The sequence below is a fragment of the Phodopus roborovskii genome, unplaced genomic scaffold (assembly GCF_943737965.1).
Source record: "Phodopus roborovskii unplaced genomic scaffold, PHOROB, whole genome shotgun sequence".
Taxonomy (NCBI): Eukaryota; Metazoa; Chordata; class Mammalia; order Rodentia; family Cricetidae; genus Phodopus; species Phodopus roborovskii.
Window position 1 is genome coordinate 14,072 of NW_026125425.1, and position 15,859 is coordinate 29,930.

The 15,859-nt window shown below is 47.1% G+C and overlaps 1 protein-coding gene across 1 annotated transcript in view; it reads left to right on the forward strand.

Moving 5' to 3' along the window:
* The window catches only part of LOC127215302 (arf-GAP with SH3 domain, ANK repeat and PH domain-containing protein 2-like), a 52,659-nt gene that overhangs the window by 10,012 nt on the left and 26,788 nt on the right, over positions 1 to 15,859 (forward strand). Inside the window, 4 exon segments of the mRNA XM_051175673.1 lie at positions 1,589 to 1,676; positions 6,707 to 6,755; positions 7,010 to 7,176; positions 9,321 to 9,454. Coding sequence (XP_051031630.1) covers positions 1,589 to 1,676; positions 6,707 to 6,755; positions 7,010 to 7,176; positions 9,321 to 9,454 — 438 coding nt within the window.

The window sequence follows — 15,859 nt, forward strand, 5'->3', positions numbered from 1 at the left end:
AGCCAGCGGCAGTCCTAGCATGGATGGGGTAGATCATCTCTAGGCCCTACTGCATTGCTAATAGCAGTTACAGTTGTTGGTGGACAGAGAATTAATCTTCATTGAGAACGTAGCCACTGCTAGGTTTCCCTAAACCTATGCACATGTGAGTACTAACTGGACTTAGGTTAGCCATTAAAAGAAACAAACAACAGAAAGGAAGTTGGGAGGAGGGGGAAGGTATGAGGCAATGGGGGAAGATATGATCATATTTCATGGTGTGCATAGAGTTCTCTAAAAGTTTAAAAGAATATCCATACCATTGAACACTTGTCCTCTCAGGCTACTGGTCAGGTTTAGGGGAAAGTGACAGCTAATGCTTAGTGCATGGAACCTGCAGGTTTGTTGGAGTCCTACTCCTGACTCGATAATTGTACAGCCCAGGTCAAGCGATTTCATTTGTTCATGCCTATCTGGGTGTACACCTTTAATCCCAGCCCCCAAAAACCTTGTCTTAAAAACAAACAATAAAAACAATAATAAAAAAAGAAACTAAAACCAAACAACCCACAAACCACCAGTGTGTTGGACAAATTTGTTCATGTAGTTTGTATTTTCAGATTTTAGCTCTGTTATCTTTGATCAAATCCAGATTTCACAAGCTGCAAGAATATATCCCATTTTAATGGAGACTACCCACCCCCATCCCCACACCCAGCCCTGTAAAGTTAGTAACAAGAACCCCCAGGTCTGAGTGCAAAAGTGTTTGCCAGGCCTGCCCTGTTATGGTAGAGACAAACATGTCTCTGGATTAGTCCCAAATCTAGGTCACAAGTCTTGAAGCATCTAGTGGCCAAGGAGAGCGGAAAGTGAGACTAGTTGATTGATGTCTAAGACTTCAAAATATTTATTTTATGTGTATGGATATTTTGACTGCATGTATGTTATATGCAATGTGTATGCCTGGTACCCATGAGGCCAGAAGAGGGCATCAGATCCCCCTGGAGCTGGAGTTATATTCTGAGCCACCCAACATGGGTGATGGGAATGGATCTGGGGCCCCCCTGTAAGAGCAACAAGTCCTAATGTCTGAGTCATTTCTTCAGTCCCCCCCCCCCTTTCCTTAAAACCAATAAAACATGTTGTGAGCTTTTGAATGTGGAATGTGTTCCGTGAAACAGGCAACATAGCCTGTTTTATTTAGGATTGTGAATTGTTGCCTGCTCTCATTTTAGATAAAAACAGACAGAAAGACAGACACTCTTGTATGTGCATCTGCGGAGTGACTTTTCCTGGAAGTAAGGTTTATGCTTAAAAACACTTTGAGAAGCTTAAGAAGTTAAGCTGGGTGCTTGCTCAAGCCATCTAGCCACCCCACTGTGTCACCTTGAGGGGTCAGAGCCCCAGTATTTCAGTCTGCTCTTGCCCTTGTCCCAATGGGGTGGATAGACCCCTGTGTGTGCCCTGGCAGTGAGAGCAGCCACCCAAGGGACCCCCCAGCATTCCTGTGTGTCCTATCCCTGAGAAACCTGCAAACCAGTAAGAGGTCTTCTCTTGACTGTGTCCCATTCCCCCACTCATCCTGTGTTTTTCATTTGTTTCTAAACAGGCCAACAGGCCACCTGCCAAACTCAACCTGTTAACCTGCCAGGTGAAAACCAACCCGGAGGAGAAGAAATGTTTCGACCTCATCTCACGTAAGGGTCTTTCTCCTCAGACCACACAGTGCTTACATTACATGTTCCTGGAGAATCAGGCTTTGATGAATTGGTCTTAAGGTGGGTGAGGCAGGAAGATTATGAGGTCCGTCTAGTGTACATGGTGAGACCCTGTCTCGTGTGTTTCCAGCGGTGACTGGTGGCTTCCCAGGACTTTGGGTTAGGATTGGCCTTTGAAGAGAATCCTGCTCCATCTGCTGTGTGAACTGAGATCCCCCTTCTCTGCCCTGAGCCTCAGCTCCCTGACTGGCAGACAGACAGATTGTGTTAGATGAGCCTCGCTCCTTACACCCTTTCACCTGCCCTTCTATCAGTTATTTGTGTGACATTTAAAATGCTGCAAATGGAGGCCAGTGAAATGGCTCAGTGGGTAAAAGGTCCTTGACTGCCAAGCCTGACAACCTGCGTTCTATTCCTGGATCCCATATGGCAGAAGTAGTAGATGTGTTCCTGCAGCTTGTCCCCTGACCTACACACAGGCACCACAGTGCACATAAGTTCCCTCAGCCCAGAACATAAGTAAATGTAATGAGACTTTTTTTTTTAAACACTCAAATAGAAATGATTAGTAATTTCTTTTCTCTCTCTTTGAGTTGTTTATTTTCCCCACTACAGAATTTGTCTGTTCGCCCCTTTGTATCTTTTTTTATGATGCACAGAAAGGAGCTGCCACAGAACCAGCAATTACAGCAAATGTTTACTCAGAACCTTCCACAAACAAAAAAGGGGCTCGTGACATCATCCTAAGGAAAATATGATAAATGGGTTTTGTCCTCTTTCATTGTACATGGCATGATTACAGTTTAGGGAAGGGTGGACCAATCTCCACTCTGAAGAGCTGCTCCCAGTAGTCATGCACAGTAGTTAAGTTTACACAACGCTCTAGCCTGAGGGGCATAGGCAGGTGGTGTGTCCCGTCATGCTTAGCACCCCATCCTGCAATCTGATTCATTCTGATGGCTCTATTGAGACCTTGGAGCCGGTGTGATGTAACACACACAGCAAATCAAGAAGAATGGCCATGTCATCTGCACCGGCTGCCTGGCTTGTGCTCCTCATTGGGTTTCATTTTGCAGAGCTGCAGGGAGGGGGTGAGGTGTGTGATCTGGGAAACATCTGGGCACTGTTAGTCATGTATGCTGGGCTAGGGAGGTTGCTCAGTGCATTAGAGCACTTGCTGTGTAAGCTGTGGCCTTGTGTGTGCTTACAGTAGGGTCGAGACAGGAGGATCACTGAGGTTTGCTGGCCACTAGGGTAGCTGTTTTAGGGAATGAAAAAGATGATAGGATACCTCCTCTTGCTTACACAACACACACACACACACACACACACACACAGAGAGAGAGAGGGGGGGGGGAGGGAGGGAGGGAGGGAGGGGAGGTTGAAATTATGCTGCTTCAAGCTCCCGACCCCCCTCAGTCTGGTTGGTTCCATGTGTAGCAACACTTTCTTTCAGAATTACATCTACAAGGTAAAATGCTGAGCCTTGACTGTAGTTTAAAAGTTGATCCCTGCTGGGCCACCTGCCTCTAGACAGCAACAAAAGCTTGACTTAAAGGAAGAAAACTTGATGGTGTCATTAGATGTCTACTGGTGGCTGGAGAAGAGGGTTGTTTAAACCCTTTATTTTAACCCTGTTAAAAGCTGCCTGTTAACCTAGGTGTAAGATTCTCTTGGTAGCTATCTGAGCTTGCTTTAGCTTTGGGTATCACGCCAAGGTGGGTACAGCACCTCCCCACATCCCCCAGCTGTCACCGTCAGCATGACTGGTGAGTCCCCAGCAAACATCACAAGTGTAGAAGCAGTTGCTACAGAACCTTCCTCCTGCTGTTGTTGGCTCCTCAGGTGCTCTGTGGTGTGTGTGTGTGTGTGTGTGTGTGTGTGTGTGTGTGTGTGTGTATGTGTGTGTGTCTGCGTGTGTGTGTCTGTGTGTGTATCTGTGTCTGTGTGTGTCTCTGTGTCTGTGTGTGTGTATGTGTGTGTGTGTGTGTGTGCGTGCTCTTGAGCACATAGTAAGGACTCACATACCCCTGCTAGGTGTGAATTGTTGCATCCTGAGGGTGTGGGGGGGAGTGGCTACTGTGTGCGTCTGGTTATGCCCCAGAGTGGTGCTGCAGATAGACTTCACCAAGACCCCCCCCATGACTTTGTGGCTTCTCATGCTTGTGAATAACCCCAAGAGGGCACAGCCTGAGTTGCTCTGTCAATCTGGCTGCAGGCACTGTTTGCTACTGTGGCCAGACAGAGCCTTAGTAATTCTGAAAACCTGTCTCACCCACTTCCTCTGCTAGGTCTTCAAGGGGCAAAATTAATTCTAGTCCCACCCAGTTTCCAGCTCAGCAGAATTTCAAAATGTGCGATTGCTCTAGGAGCATATAATGGGAATGCTTTATGTGAGGCTGCTGGGACCTGAGTTCGTGTAAAAGGCGTGAAGTTATCAGGGGAAATACACTAGCTGAAGCTCTGAGGTAGCCATTGTCCTGAGAAGTGAGGGGCCCTGGTTCAGTACCCTGTTCTCCCCTGTAATGCCACCTCTACCCCCTGACTAGTGGGGCAAATGCCATCAAGTGCCCTTGAGTGCAACCAAGTTGAATCTTTGGGAAATCACTGATGAACAGAAGGCCAGACCTTGGACAATGGGGCAGGGAGAGTCTAGCTGCCATCCAGGGGTCACCCCCTCCCCTTATCCTGGCTTGAAATCCGTTCAGAGGGTGACACACTGACTACTGCCTGCAAGACTGTGATCTCATTCCTCCCACAAAGGGGCTCCCCGGGGTATGATCTAGAGGGTCCTGGGACTGCGCCCCTTCAGGGGCATTTGTCTGCCATAAAGCCAACCCTTTGGGAATTTGTCCAGTCTCGTGCCCTCCAGACTGACTTCCCCTCTGTAAATCCAAGTCTTGAGCCATTGTCCTTGGCACCGTAGGAAGGGTGTTGGTTAGAACTATGAGATGGCTTGGCCAGTCTCCCAAGCAGGATGGAGCTAGATCTCTCTACAGCTCCACTGCTCCTCTGGTGGCCAGATGCTCATGGGACCTCCCTGTCTTAAGGTGGGTCCCCAGAGAGCCTGCAGGGAGAGAGCATTATCCAGGCCTTTTCTTACAGAGTAAACTCCCACTTCTCCATTCAAACCCGGCATTATCAGCCAGCAGTCAACCGAGGCCGCACCCGATCTGGCTGTGAAGTAGCTCAGTGTAGGCGCAGGCCACTGGCATGCCCTCTGTCCCAGCTTCCTGAGAACTCTGAGATCCACCTGGCAAGCTCCCAGCTCAGGCTGTGGGACCTGCCCCTCTGGCGCTCTTCCCAGGGGGCTGGCCTAGGAGAAAGTGGCCATGCCTCTTCTCGCACTTCTATCGGGTGCAGTCCCATGTTTGTCTAACTTGAAATAGTTCTCTTTGCCTCTGTTCCTCTCTTCAGCGACAGGTGGGACATAGAAAGTGTCACTCCACTCACCTTGATGTTAGGGATTGTAAAGAAACAAACAAAACCAAAACCAAACCCGCCACTGGGATCCTCTGCTCGAATTCTACTTGTGTCTGCACTTGACCCCTCTTGGTACTTGGCCCCCATCCAGACAGCTCACAGGAGTCGTCCTAAGTCAGGGACTGAAAACTACTGTTGCAGAGCTGTGCCCACTCAATTGTATTTTTTAAAAGCATTGTATTTGTCCGTGCACATTCCAGCAAGCACGTGTCCATGCACATGCTCATTTGGAGACCAGAAGACCATTTGTGGGAGTTGGTTCTCTCAATCCACTATGTGGGTTCCAAGAGTTCAACTCATGCTGTCAGTCTTGGTGGCAAGAACACTCAACTGTTGAGACTCCTCATCACGCCCTGCTTGCTTTGGGCTCATAGTTGTTTATTGTGCACCAAGAAGAGTGTCACTCTGTTACTTGCAGAAGCTAGACTTCATTTTCTTCTCTTTTCAAATGTTGTTTTCTTCCTAACTTTCTTGTTTTGACTCATTCTGTGCATAGAGTTTATGGATATCCCTTACCGTGTGTGTGTGTGTGTGTGTGTGTGTGTGTGTGTGTGTTTGTTAATTAGCCAATATGTATTACTAGAAAAATCCACATTGAGGAAGCACAATACTGTGAAATCCTACTCAGAATGCACCAATTTCCTACTCATGTCCTGGTCCTGGCCCTACAGACCCCTCCAGGCCCTCAGGTTGCAGTTTAGATCTTAGTTCATCTTGGCTCCCACTGGTCTAGTTTTTACAGCCTTTCCTTGTCTGTGTTGACCTTTGTATGATTTGAAGACCGCTGCTCAGTTTTGTTGTGAAATGTCTGTCAAGTTAGGCGTCTCCAGTGTTATCAGGACTTAACTGAGATTGTACATTTTGGAAAGAATAGCACAGAAGTGAAGCTGTCCCCCCATGAACCCTCATTGTGCACACAGGGGTCACTGGTAAAACACTGCAGACACCAGCCACGACAGTGTGATACTTCCCATTAGACCATCATTTTGCCACATCTTACTGGGTTAGCTGTGCTTATGATGTTCTAAGAGTGCCATATTCTTAGAATTTCTGATGCATTATTATTACTTTTCTAAGATAGCCAGAAAGTGTCTAAGATAGCGATTTTTCAGAAAAGGCTCTTGTTTGCCAGGAATATGGTGTTCTTTCCTCCTGTTGCCCAGGAAGCATGGGCATGCAAGTCTGTGTGTGTTCAAAGCTAGCCTGGTCTACACAGGAGACCACCTTGCTCAGCAAGTGTGAGGGGGAAGGCATGCTTATCAAAGGGTTCCCTCGGGGGAGGGGTGATTGTAATGAATGTCAAAGTTTTTGGAAGTTTGGTTTCTATTAAATAGCCTTACTTCTCACATTTTACACTAGAATGGGCAGGTTGGTTAATTTGCATTTCAAAGTCACACACCCATGAATGCAGCATGGAAAGGAAGGACTTGCTTGGCTTTGTACATTAACATGGTAGGGAGCGCATGCTATTCGTGATGTAAAGTCTAACTCGGCCTCGCAGTAATAAGTCTCCATTTGCTGTGCAGATGACAGGACGTACCACTTCCAAGCAGAAGACGAACAGGAATGTCAGATGTAAGTGCTGTGGGTGGGGCCAGGACCAGGGGTGGGAGTGTACTGTGGGCGGGACTGGGACCAGGGTGGCCTTACTGTGGGCGGGATTAGGACCAGGGGTGGGAGTGTACTGTGGGCGGGACTGGGACCAGGGTGGCCTTACTGTGGGCGGGATTAGGACCAGGGGTGGGAGTGTACTGTGGGCGGGACTGGGACTAGGGGTTGGAGAGAATATGCTCTCCCAGCTAACAACAGAGCTGTGGCTGTTTGTCCAGATGGATGTCTGTACTGCAGAATAGCAAGGAAGAAGCTCTGAATAATGCGTTTAAGGGCGACGACAACACTGGAGAAAATAACATTGTCCAAGAGTTGACCAAAGAGATCATCTCAGAGGTGCAGAGGATGACGGGCAACGATGTGTGCTGTGACTGTGGGGCACCAGGTGATCCTTGAACCATCCCAACCCCGGCTCTAGGAAACGTAGATTCCAGAGACACACAGAACCCGCACATTGATTTTAAACTGTCATTTCAAACGTGAAATCGGTGCTGCTCAGTCTGAGCTCATCCCATTACACAAATGCTTAATGAACTGTGTGTGCAACTCAGCGGGGCACAAGGATGGGAGATGCTTGCCTGCTGGGCCCAGGGCAGCACCATGGAAAGACAGCCTGGTGGAGATGAGAAGATGGCAGGGCTCTTTGAGTCATAAGAAAGCTGAAGGGCACAGTGGGGGTGGGCCGAAGGCCACCAGTCCTATGGGGCCTAAGAGGCTGTGAAGGTACAGCGGGGGCTTTTGCTTAGGATTTCCTGAAGCGTCTCTGTTCTCCTGGAGGACCGTTTGAAGTAACTTTCAGGCACACTCTGGCTCTGTGACCCAGGAAGAGAGCCACAGACTGCCAAACAACTGTAAAATCAGTGATGGGTCCCTACTATCTGTCACATCCTGTGTTTGCATTTTGATATAATTTATCAGAGGGTTCATGTTAAGGCACATAGTATCTTTATGGGTATTAACAACCAGAACTCTAAGGCCTGAGGAACTGACATTTTCATTAAGAAGGGAGAGGGTGGAGAGTCAGGATCAACACAGTAGCTTTTCTGAATGCTTGTTTACTGAGAAGTGTGGCTTTCTGTTCACATAGTTCTGATACAGTTCGTATTAAAAAAAATACAACCACAATAGATAGTTATAAGTGCCATTAAGTTCTTGTTTTCCTGAGTTGTTTGGTCTTGGTCTATTAGAAATATCTTCATGGCAGGAGTAGAGGCAGGGAGTAGCCTGTGCTCTTTTGTAAGAAAGGGTAAGAACGGTGAAGTACTAGAATCTTAGGGCGTCTTTATCAAGAATCGCTGCTAAAAAATGCCAAGGGCGTAGAGATGGTGTGGAATGTGCTGTGTTATCTGAACATGCACTGTTCCCACAAAGCAGTGGGATACCTGGGAATAGCTGAGATCCCTGCAAATATGGATGCTAGGAATAGTCACTAATGTGGGCACATGTGTGTGTACGTGTGTGTGGTGCGTACATGTGTATACTGAGGATTCAACTTAATGCCTTACATGTGGTAGTTAAGTACTGTACTACCGAGCAAAAGTCCTAGCCCACATTTTTTTTTAAGACTTATTTGTTTATTTTACTTGGAGTGTGTGTGTGTGAGTCTGGATGAATTTATGTGCACCATGTGTGTATAATGCCAACAGAGGACAGAAGAAGGCATCAGGTCCTCTGGAGTTACAGGTGGTTGTAAGTAGTCACGTGGATGCTGGGAATGGAACTCAGGTCCATTCTCCAGCCATCTCTCCAGCCCCTCTCCCCTGCCCTCAGTTTTTACCAAGTAGACAGTGTTTAAAGAAGTTAATGATGACCTCACGGGCATGATCGTGATGTTTGCCCGTGAAGAATTTCTAAGTGCATCAAGCACTCCTGAGATGCTGTGCTCCAATGTATCATAGTTTTAATGCTTGAAAACTCAGCATTTGCCTGTCAAGTGTTGGCTGGGTCCACACTGTGTGCTACGTGCATAATAGGATGCTTAAGTGAGGAAGTGAATATCCCATATGGGAAAGGTGTGGCTTGAACTTGGGGAGACAGGATGGGCCATGTGCTCTGCACTCGCTAGTGGTATGCCCGGAGCATACAATGAGATAATGTGCAAAAGCGCTCTGATTCCTGGCATTCACGGTGCAGTTGACCATTACCACAGCCCAGGTCCTAAGCTCAGCACAGTACAAGCAGGAAGGAATGTGTATTCCCTGTTACTGTTAGCGCCTAGACAGCTTCTCATCCCTGCAGCACTGCGCTCCTCTGGCTCCTCTGTGGTACGGCCACGTGGAACTGGGGTGAGTGCCACAGGACTAGCCCCTTGCGGTCGCTTAAGTGTGTAGAAGGATAGAGTTGGGAGGAGAAGAATTAACACCTTGTCATTGCTTGTGGGGTTTGGTGTGATTTTAGACGACCAGGGTCCCAGCTTTATCAAAGGTAAAATGCTCACGTTCAAAGTTCCATGTTCAGCAGCCAGCAGGGAGAAACTTCTGCTTCCTGTTGTCTGACAACCGGCTCATGAGGACCCCTTCTCTTTGGCAGATCCGACGTGGCTCTCCACCAACCTGGGCATCCTGACTTGCATCGAGTGCTCGGGAATCCACCGTGAGCTGGGGGTCCATTATTCCAGGATGCAGTCCTTGACCTTAGATGTATTAGGAACGTCTGAGCTTCTGGTAATTTCATTTAGAAACTCATTGATAATGACTCATGTTATTCCTAAATGTAGAGCATAGACACGACTCCAAATGAGGAGAGGAGCGCTGAGGGCTGGCGGAGGGGTCTTCTGAAACGGCTGAGCTGGCGGCTGAGGCCCCCTTTACCCTTGGACTAACTAGGCACAGAACCCAAAGCCCAAGGGCAGTAAAGGGTTTACTATCCCCAAGTCATCAAAGGCTGTACCCATTTCTTGCTTTAAGCCCCTGTTGACCTTCCTAATCCTTATTGCCCCTCTCAGGAGAGATACTGGCTTCTGTTTTTGCCCCTCACTTTTCTAAAATAGTTTATTCATCATGGCTCACTTGCGTTACTGATGTTTTCTGATAGAGGGGTAGGGAGATGGGAATATTGAGAAATACCTTTTGGTGTTTGACACTATAGCCTGACTGAGTCACGAGGCCAATTGCACATGGGCTTTAGGGCTTCAGAATCTATAGTTTCTCTTTGGAAAGCAGTGCTTGAAACCCTTTCTTGAGATGACTAGGCATTGGGTAGTAAATAGTAAGTGGATATTGATTGGCATTGATTTTACTGTCAAAAGCAATAATCTTGACAGAACATCAGTTCTTATGGTCAGTAGTATTCTTCTCACAGGGACATAGATCTTCTTGACAGCTCTGAATCCAATGTGTCTAGATTCCTGGTGCTTCTGGCTGTCTTGGGGAAACTGCCCTGTTATTCCAAGGAATTCCTTGTTTGATCTTGGAAGACAAGAGTGAGAAGAAAGCAGTGTGGGTCCCTGGTTACTTCTACCTTATGAATGAGGCAGACTCAGCAAACCTCCACAGTGTACTCTTGGTTGTGTATATAGTCCCTGCTACCATATAAGGGCACGTGGCCTACACCTCGAAGGTGTGGGAATGTACAGCATCTCTGGGGAAACTGATTAGGGCTTAGTTCTTAAGTGACCACACTAAGTTCTTAAGGAAACAGTGTCTCGGCAAACACTGATGGACTGTAGCAATTTCTACTTCCACTAGTCAGCTTACAACAGAGGGACATGTCAAACGTATAGTAAGATAATGGCTTATGTGTTAGCTCATTCAATCCTTGGTGTAGGATCTCCCACTTCACCAAGGGGGAAGCTTTGCTTACAATACCTTAATGTATCCAGGTTCTTCACCCATTAAGTTAACACACTCAAAATGAGGCTCCCTTTAATCTTTCTTAGCTCATTCCCCTGAGACTCATGGGATACAAACTGGCATCTATGGTGGGGTTTTCTGGCCATGTGGAAAGCATGTGAGCACCATATCTGCCCCTCCCCAGAGCCCATACCCAACAAGTGTTTTAACAGCCAACTCTGAGGAGCAAAGAGCCCTTCAACAAAGCCTGCCCATTTCCCTGGTATAAATGCTCTATTGTCACCATTTTTTAATTACTCTTATGAATTACAGACTGGGACTGGCAAAGGATGTTCAGAAACACAGTGTTATAGCATACATTCATCATATAAATACAATACATATAAGCAACTCAAGACACTGATCACGGTGAAATGTAGTAATATTTAGGAAAGGTGAGATTTGTTTTATTTGGAGTTGGGGAGCGGGGTCAGGGTCTCCCTGTGTAGCCCGGGCTGTCTCCCTTCTTCCTCAGATCCCGACATGCTTGGAATTCAGGTGTTCACGGAAAGCAAGATAATGAACCCTTAATAGCTAATGTCGTAGCTAATGACATTATTTATCATGCGTTTACATAGTATAATTTTTAACAGTAGTAATGTTTAACAGCTGTCTCTCAGAATTCCTAGACATCTAGTAATTAGCTTTCCAGAGCTGGTTAGAGTCTCACTCCAACATTGACTAATTAAATGCGTCTCAAAACGTGGGCCTGGAGAGATGCTTCAGAAGCTGATACCAGGTACCCATGAGCTGGAGGTACAGGTGACTGTGAGATACCTGAGGTGGATGCTGGGACTGCAAGGTGGGTCCCCTGTAAGAGCAGCATGTGCTCTTACGCGCCGAGCCATCTCTCCAGCATACTTCTGGGTTTTGTTTTTTGTTTTTGTTTTGTTTTGTTTTTTAAAGAAGCCTCCATAAATTCAAACCAATGGTGTACATGGTTCTTGATGTGGCTTTTGATAAAAGGCTTCTCAGTGTTAGGGGATGAGTATTGCTGTGGTCGGCATTGCTGGGCATTAGTCTTGTGTCCCGTTGCTGTTTCCTTTGCCCTTGAGTCAGGACTGTGTTCATTCTGTCAAGTTATTCAAGCTTGTTGTAATATTTTTTATTCTGTCCCCGTACCAGGATCAGCATCTCAGGGATTTTTCTCATCCCTTAGGCTGTCTCTTCACTTTCCTTATTTATGCAGAGCAATTCCAGTTTTCCAGTTTTGCTTTTGTTGGCAAGCGGAGACTTTTTAAATGACTGAAAGAAACAGCCAGCCCATGGGCAGGACCTGAATGCATTTTCGTTTTCTCTTTGGCATCATGCTTTGAATAGAAGATGAACACTCACTGCTCGTGCCCTTCAACATGACTGTAGCATTTTCTACTCAAGGAGACCCCTTTGCTGAGTTCTGTGGATTATTACCTGGTTTGCAAAGTTTGTCTGACACTGTGCCCTGGCTGTTTCTCCATTCTAATTTGCTGTTATTTGAAAGCACACTTTCCACGTTGACCTGATGGATTGGGCAGCGTCTGACAAGGTGGCTGAATGTAGCTGGTAACTACCTCCGCTTCCTGCTACTGCTTTTAAATCACTCTTGTTCACTGGAAGGGAACACAGGCAGTGGAAGGGTTCGTTTGGTTCTTTTGGGGGAAGTTGTGCCACCCCAAACTTTTAGCATTCCATACTCTAGACGGCTTAGAGCAGTGGTTCTTAACCTGTGGGTCTTGACCCCTTTGGGGTCGAATGACCCTTTCACAGGGGTCACCTAAGACCATTGGAAAACACAGATATTTACATTATGATTCATAATGGCAGCAACATGACAGGAAGTAACAATAAAAATAATTTCATGGTTGGGGTCACCACAGCCTGAGAAACTGTGTTAAAGTGTCTCAGCATCGGGAAGGTTGAGAACCATAGCCATAAAGCTTCAGGGGACCTGGTTTCAGAGGCCCCCAGCAAGCCTGGGTTTTAACTTTGAAGAACGTTATAAGCTTTTGGGGAGAGTGGGGGTTGTGTGAAAAACCATATTACCTACTACGGTACTGGTATCATGTGATCTATTTCACTACCATGTGATAAGTTAAAGGAATTTAATTTAGAGCGGGGTGTGATGGCTCAGGCCTCTGAGCTTACCTGTGGAGGCTAAAGCAAGAGGGTTGCTATGGCCTTGAGCCCAGCCTGTGCTACACAGTGTGTCACAGGCCAGCCTGGGCTATGGAGTAAGACCCTGTCTGAACAGAATAGATGTAAAGCCTTCCATCATGCCGAAGGAATGTCAGGAAGCCTCGGCAGTTGGTTAGCTGACTCAGCTGTCTCTGGAGGTCTCTGCTGCACTGTCAGATGCCTGAGCAGGCAGGTCAGCCACAGCCTCAAGCCTGGGACTGCTGTCAGCGCTGGTGTTTTGAGGGTGCTGAACTAAGTCACTCTGGGTAGTGACTGCAGTGGCAGTGAGAAATGGTAGTCAGCTGCCATCACATTAGGTCCCGGGCTTTGCCATGGCTGTTTTGGGTTTTGTTTTGTTTGGGTTTGATTTGATTTTTTTCATACTTTTTCTCTGGCCTAAGCAAGACCCTGGGACACCACAGGCTGTGTGCAATCCTGTTTGTAAGTCACAACACTGAGCTGATTTTAGCTACAAGAAAAACCAAGTACCCAGGCATCTGTGTATATTGTCAAATATATTAGAGGGAACAGCAAGGCCCACATACATGTTAAGTGTGCAAACTCCATTCCTACCCTCTGGATATCTGTTCATGCTCCCAGCATTTCTTGATGCTTGAGTCTCCTCTCCTCTCTCTTGTTCCTGGGCTCTCATGTATGTGTTTGTCAAGAGGTATGAGGCCCTCCACCCTCCTGGGACAGAGCTGGGAATAAACAGTGAACAAACCAGAATAGATCCAGACCGTAGTTGGCAGAGACCCAGATGGCTACGTGGGGCCTGTGTGTGGTAACTGTGTGGTAACCCACCCCACAGCTTGACCTGGAGGAGGAGCAGGCCTCAGTGTTATGACTTCTCTGGGACCGGAGGGATTTCAGGGAAGTCCTGCTTGCTTCCCTCACTTTTGGTTCCTGTCTTCAGGTGAGGACAGAGAGGTAGAGAAAATCTACCATAGTTGCTATCCCTCCCTATGGGAGGAGGAAGCAGGAACTCTGCTCCACACCATCCCAAACTCTAAAATGAGTGTCTAGATAAAACCCGGGGCCTTGCTGTAGCTTCATGCCTTTCTCACACAGCTGCTAAAGGTTTGCTAAGGCCCTGGCCATGAGTGTGCTGCCTACCTGGACTGGGCTGGGTAGAGCTTCTGTTGCCACACACACATACACACACACACACACACACACACAGAGAGAGAGAGAGAGAGAGAGAGAGAGAGTACATACACACACACAGAGAGAGAGAGAGGTACATACACACACACACACAGAGAGCACTGTGCTGCTTTACGGAATGTATTTTTGTGTTTTACAAGACAACTTTTGGAAGTCTGTTCTTATCTTCCACCCTGCTGAGTGGGTCATTCTTGTGTCTGCCACTCTGTATATTCTAGGCCAGCTGGCCCATGGGCTTCTGGGTAATTCTTAACTACTGCCCCTCCTATCTTGCCAAAGGAGTGCTAAGATTATGGTTGCATGCCACCACCCCGGCTTTTGTGGGTTCCAAGGATCAGACTCGGGTTGTCGGGCTTGTAATGCCAGTCTCTGGCCTTTCTGCTTCTGTTTCTTTTTATTCATCATTTATCATCATCATCATCATCATATCAGTTTGTCTCTGTTGTTGACTGAGCCAGTACAGAACAACATGGCAGCTTATGCCCAATGCCCAACACAGTTGAGGGGCTCAGTCACATGACTCTGTGTCATGACGCAGCATGAAGGGTGAGGGGTGGGACTTGAGTTTCACTGTCTTAAGTGATGCTCTGTTGGTCCCCTGCATCAGTGGGCTCACCATCTACATGTCCAACCAACCTTAAATCAAAATGATTTAAAGTAGGGGCAGGAGGGATGGCTCAATTTTGAAGAGCACCTGGGTTCAGCTCCCAGCACCCACACAGTGGCTCACAGACATCTGTCCCTCTAGTTCCAGGGGATCTGATCCCCTCTTCTGACCTCCATTGTCATTGTATGTATGTGGGGCATATATTCACACATGCAGACAAAACCTTCATACACATAAAAACATAAATCTAAAAACAGTATTTAAAAGAAATTTTAGGGACTGGAGATGTGGCTCAGCGGTTAAGAGCACTGACTGCTCTTCCAGAGGACCTGGGTTCAATTCCCAGCAACCACATGGCAGCTCATAACTGTCTGTAACTCCATTTCCAGGGGACCCGACACCTGTGGCAAAACACTAATGTGCATAAAATAAAAAATTAAAAAAATTTAAAAGTACAGAGGTTCATGTGGCTTTAGTAATTAGCCTGTCACCAAACATTTTTAAAAAATAAAGAAAAAATTTGAAATTTCTAAAAGAAAACCGAAATTTGAATTTGCCTCATCCTACAAACTCACCCATATCCCCTTGAATGAGGTGATGCACTCTGACACAGCATCTCTTCAAGGCCCTGCATCTCCCTGGCCCTCCATCGTTCCTTCATGTGCTACCTAGCTGAGGCCACCAGGGTTCCATCTGGGAGTGGACATGTGCAGACTTTTCTCCTTGAACAGAGCCATTAGACAACTATTTACATGGCATTCCCATTGTCTTAGGAATTAAAAGACATCTAAAGCAGTGTGGGATATACCTGGGTACCCTCAGATTCCCCATCTGTAGGACCCTGGGACCCATCCCCCAGACAGGGAGAGACACCTGTACCATTGAACACTGTAGGCGTCTCCTCAGCCCATCAGATTCCCGCCTGAGTACATCCCACACTTCCTTCAGGTGACAGTGACAGCTCTTGATGCCAACACCTGGTCTGCTGCCAAATACTGCTTCCCAGGGGTCTGCTGGCCCCATGTTTTCCCAGTTGGATCCTTTGACCTCCAGCTTTGGGGCTCCTGTGTTAGTTCTGAGTGATTCCCTTCAGGCTGGTTTATAAGCTGGGTCTTAGCAGATATGGTGTTGAAACATATGTGTGTTACATCGAATGTGGTGGCTCCCTGGACCAGCTGTCCTGGCTAAGCCAGCCAGATCTAGGCAGAAGGGAAGCTTTCTGATTCCTGGTAAATTCTCTCCTCCCATCCCCCACTCACTAAATGCAGACCAGGAGGCAATGGCATGGTCCCTTACTCACAGGAGACAGT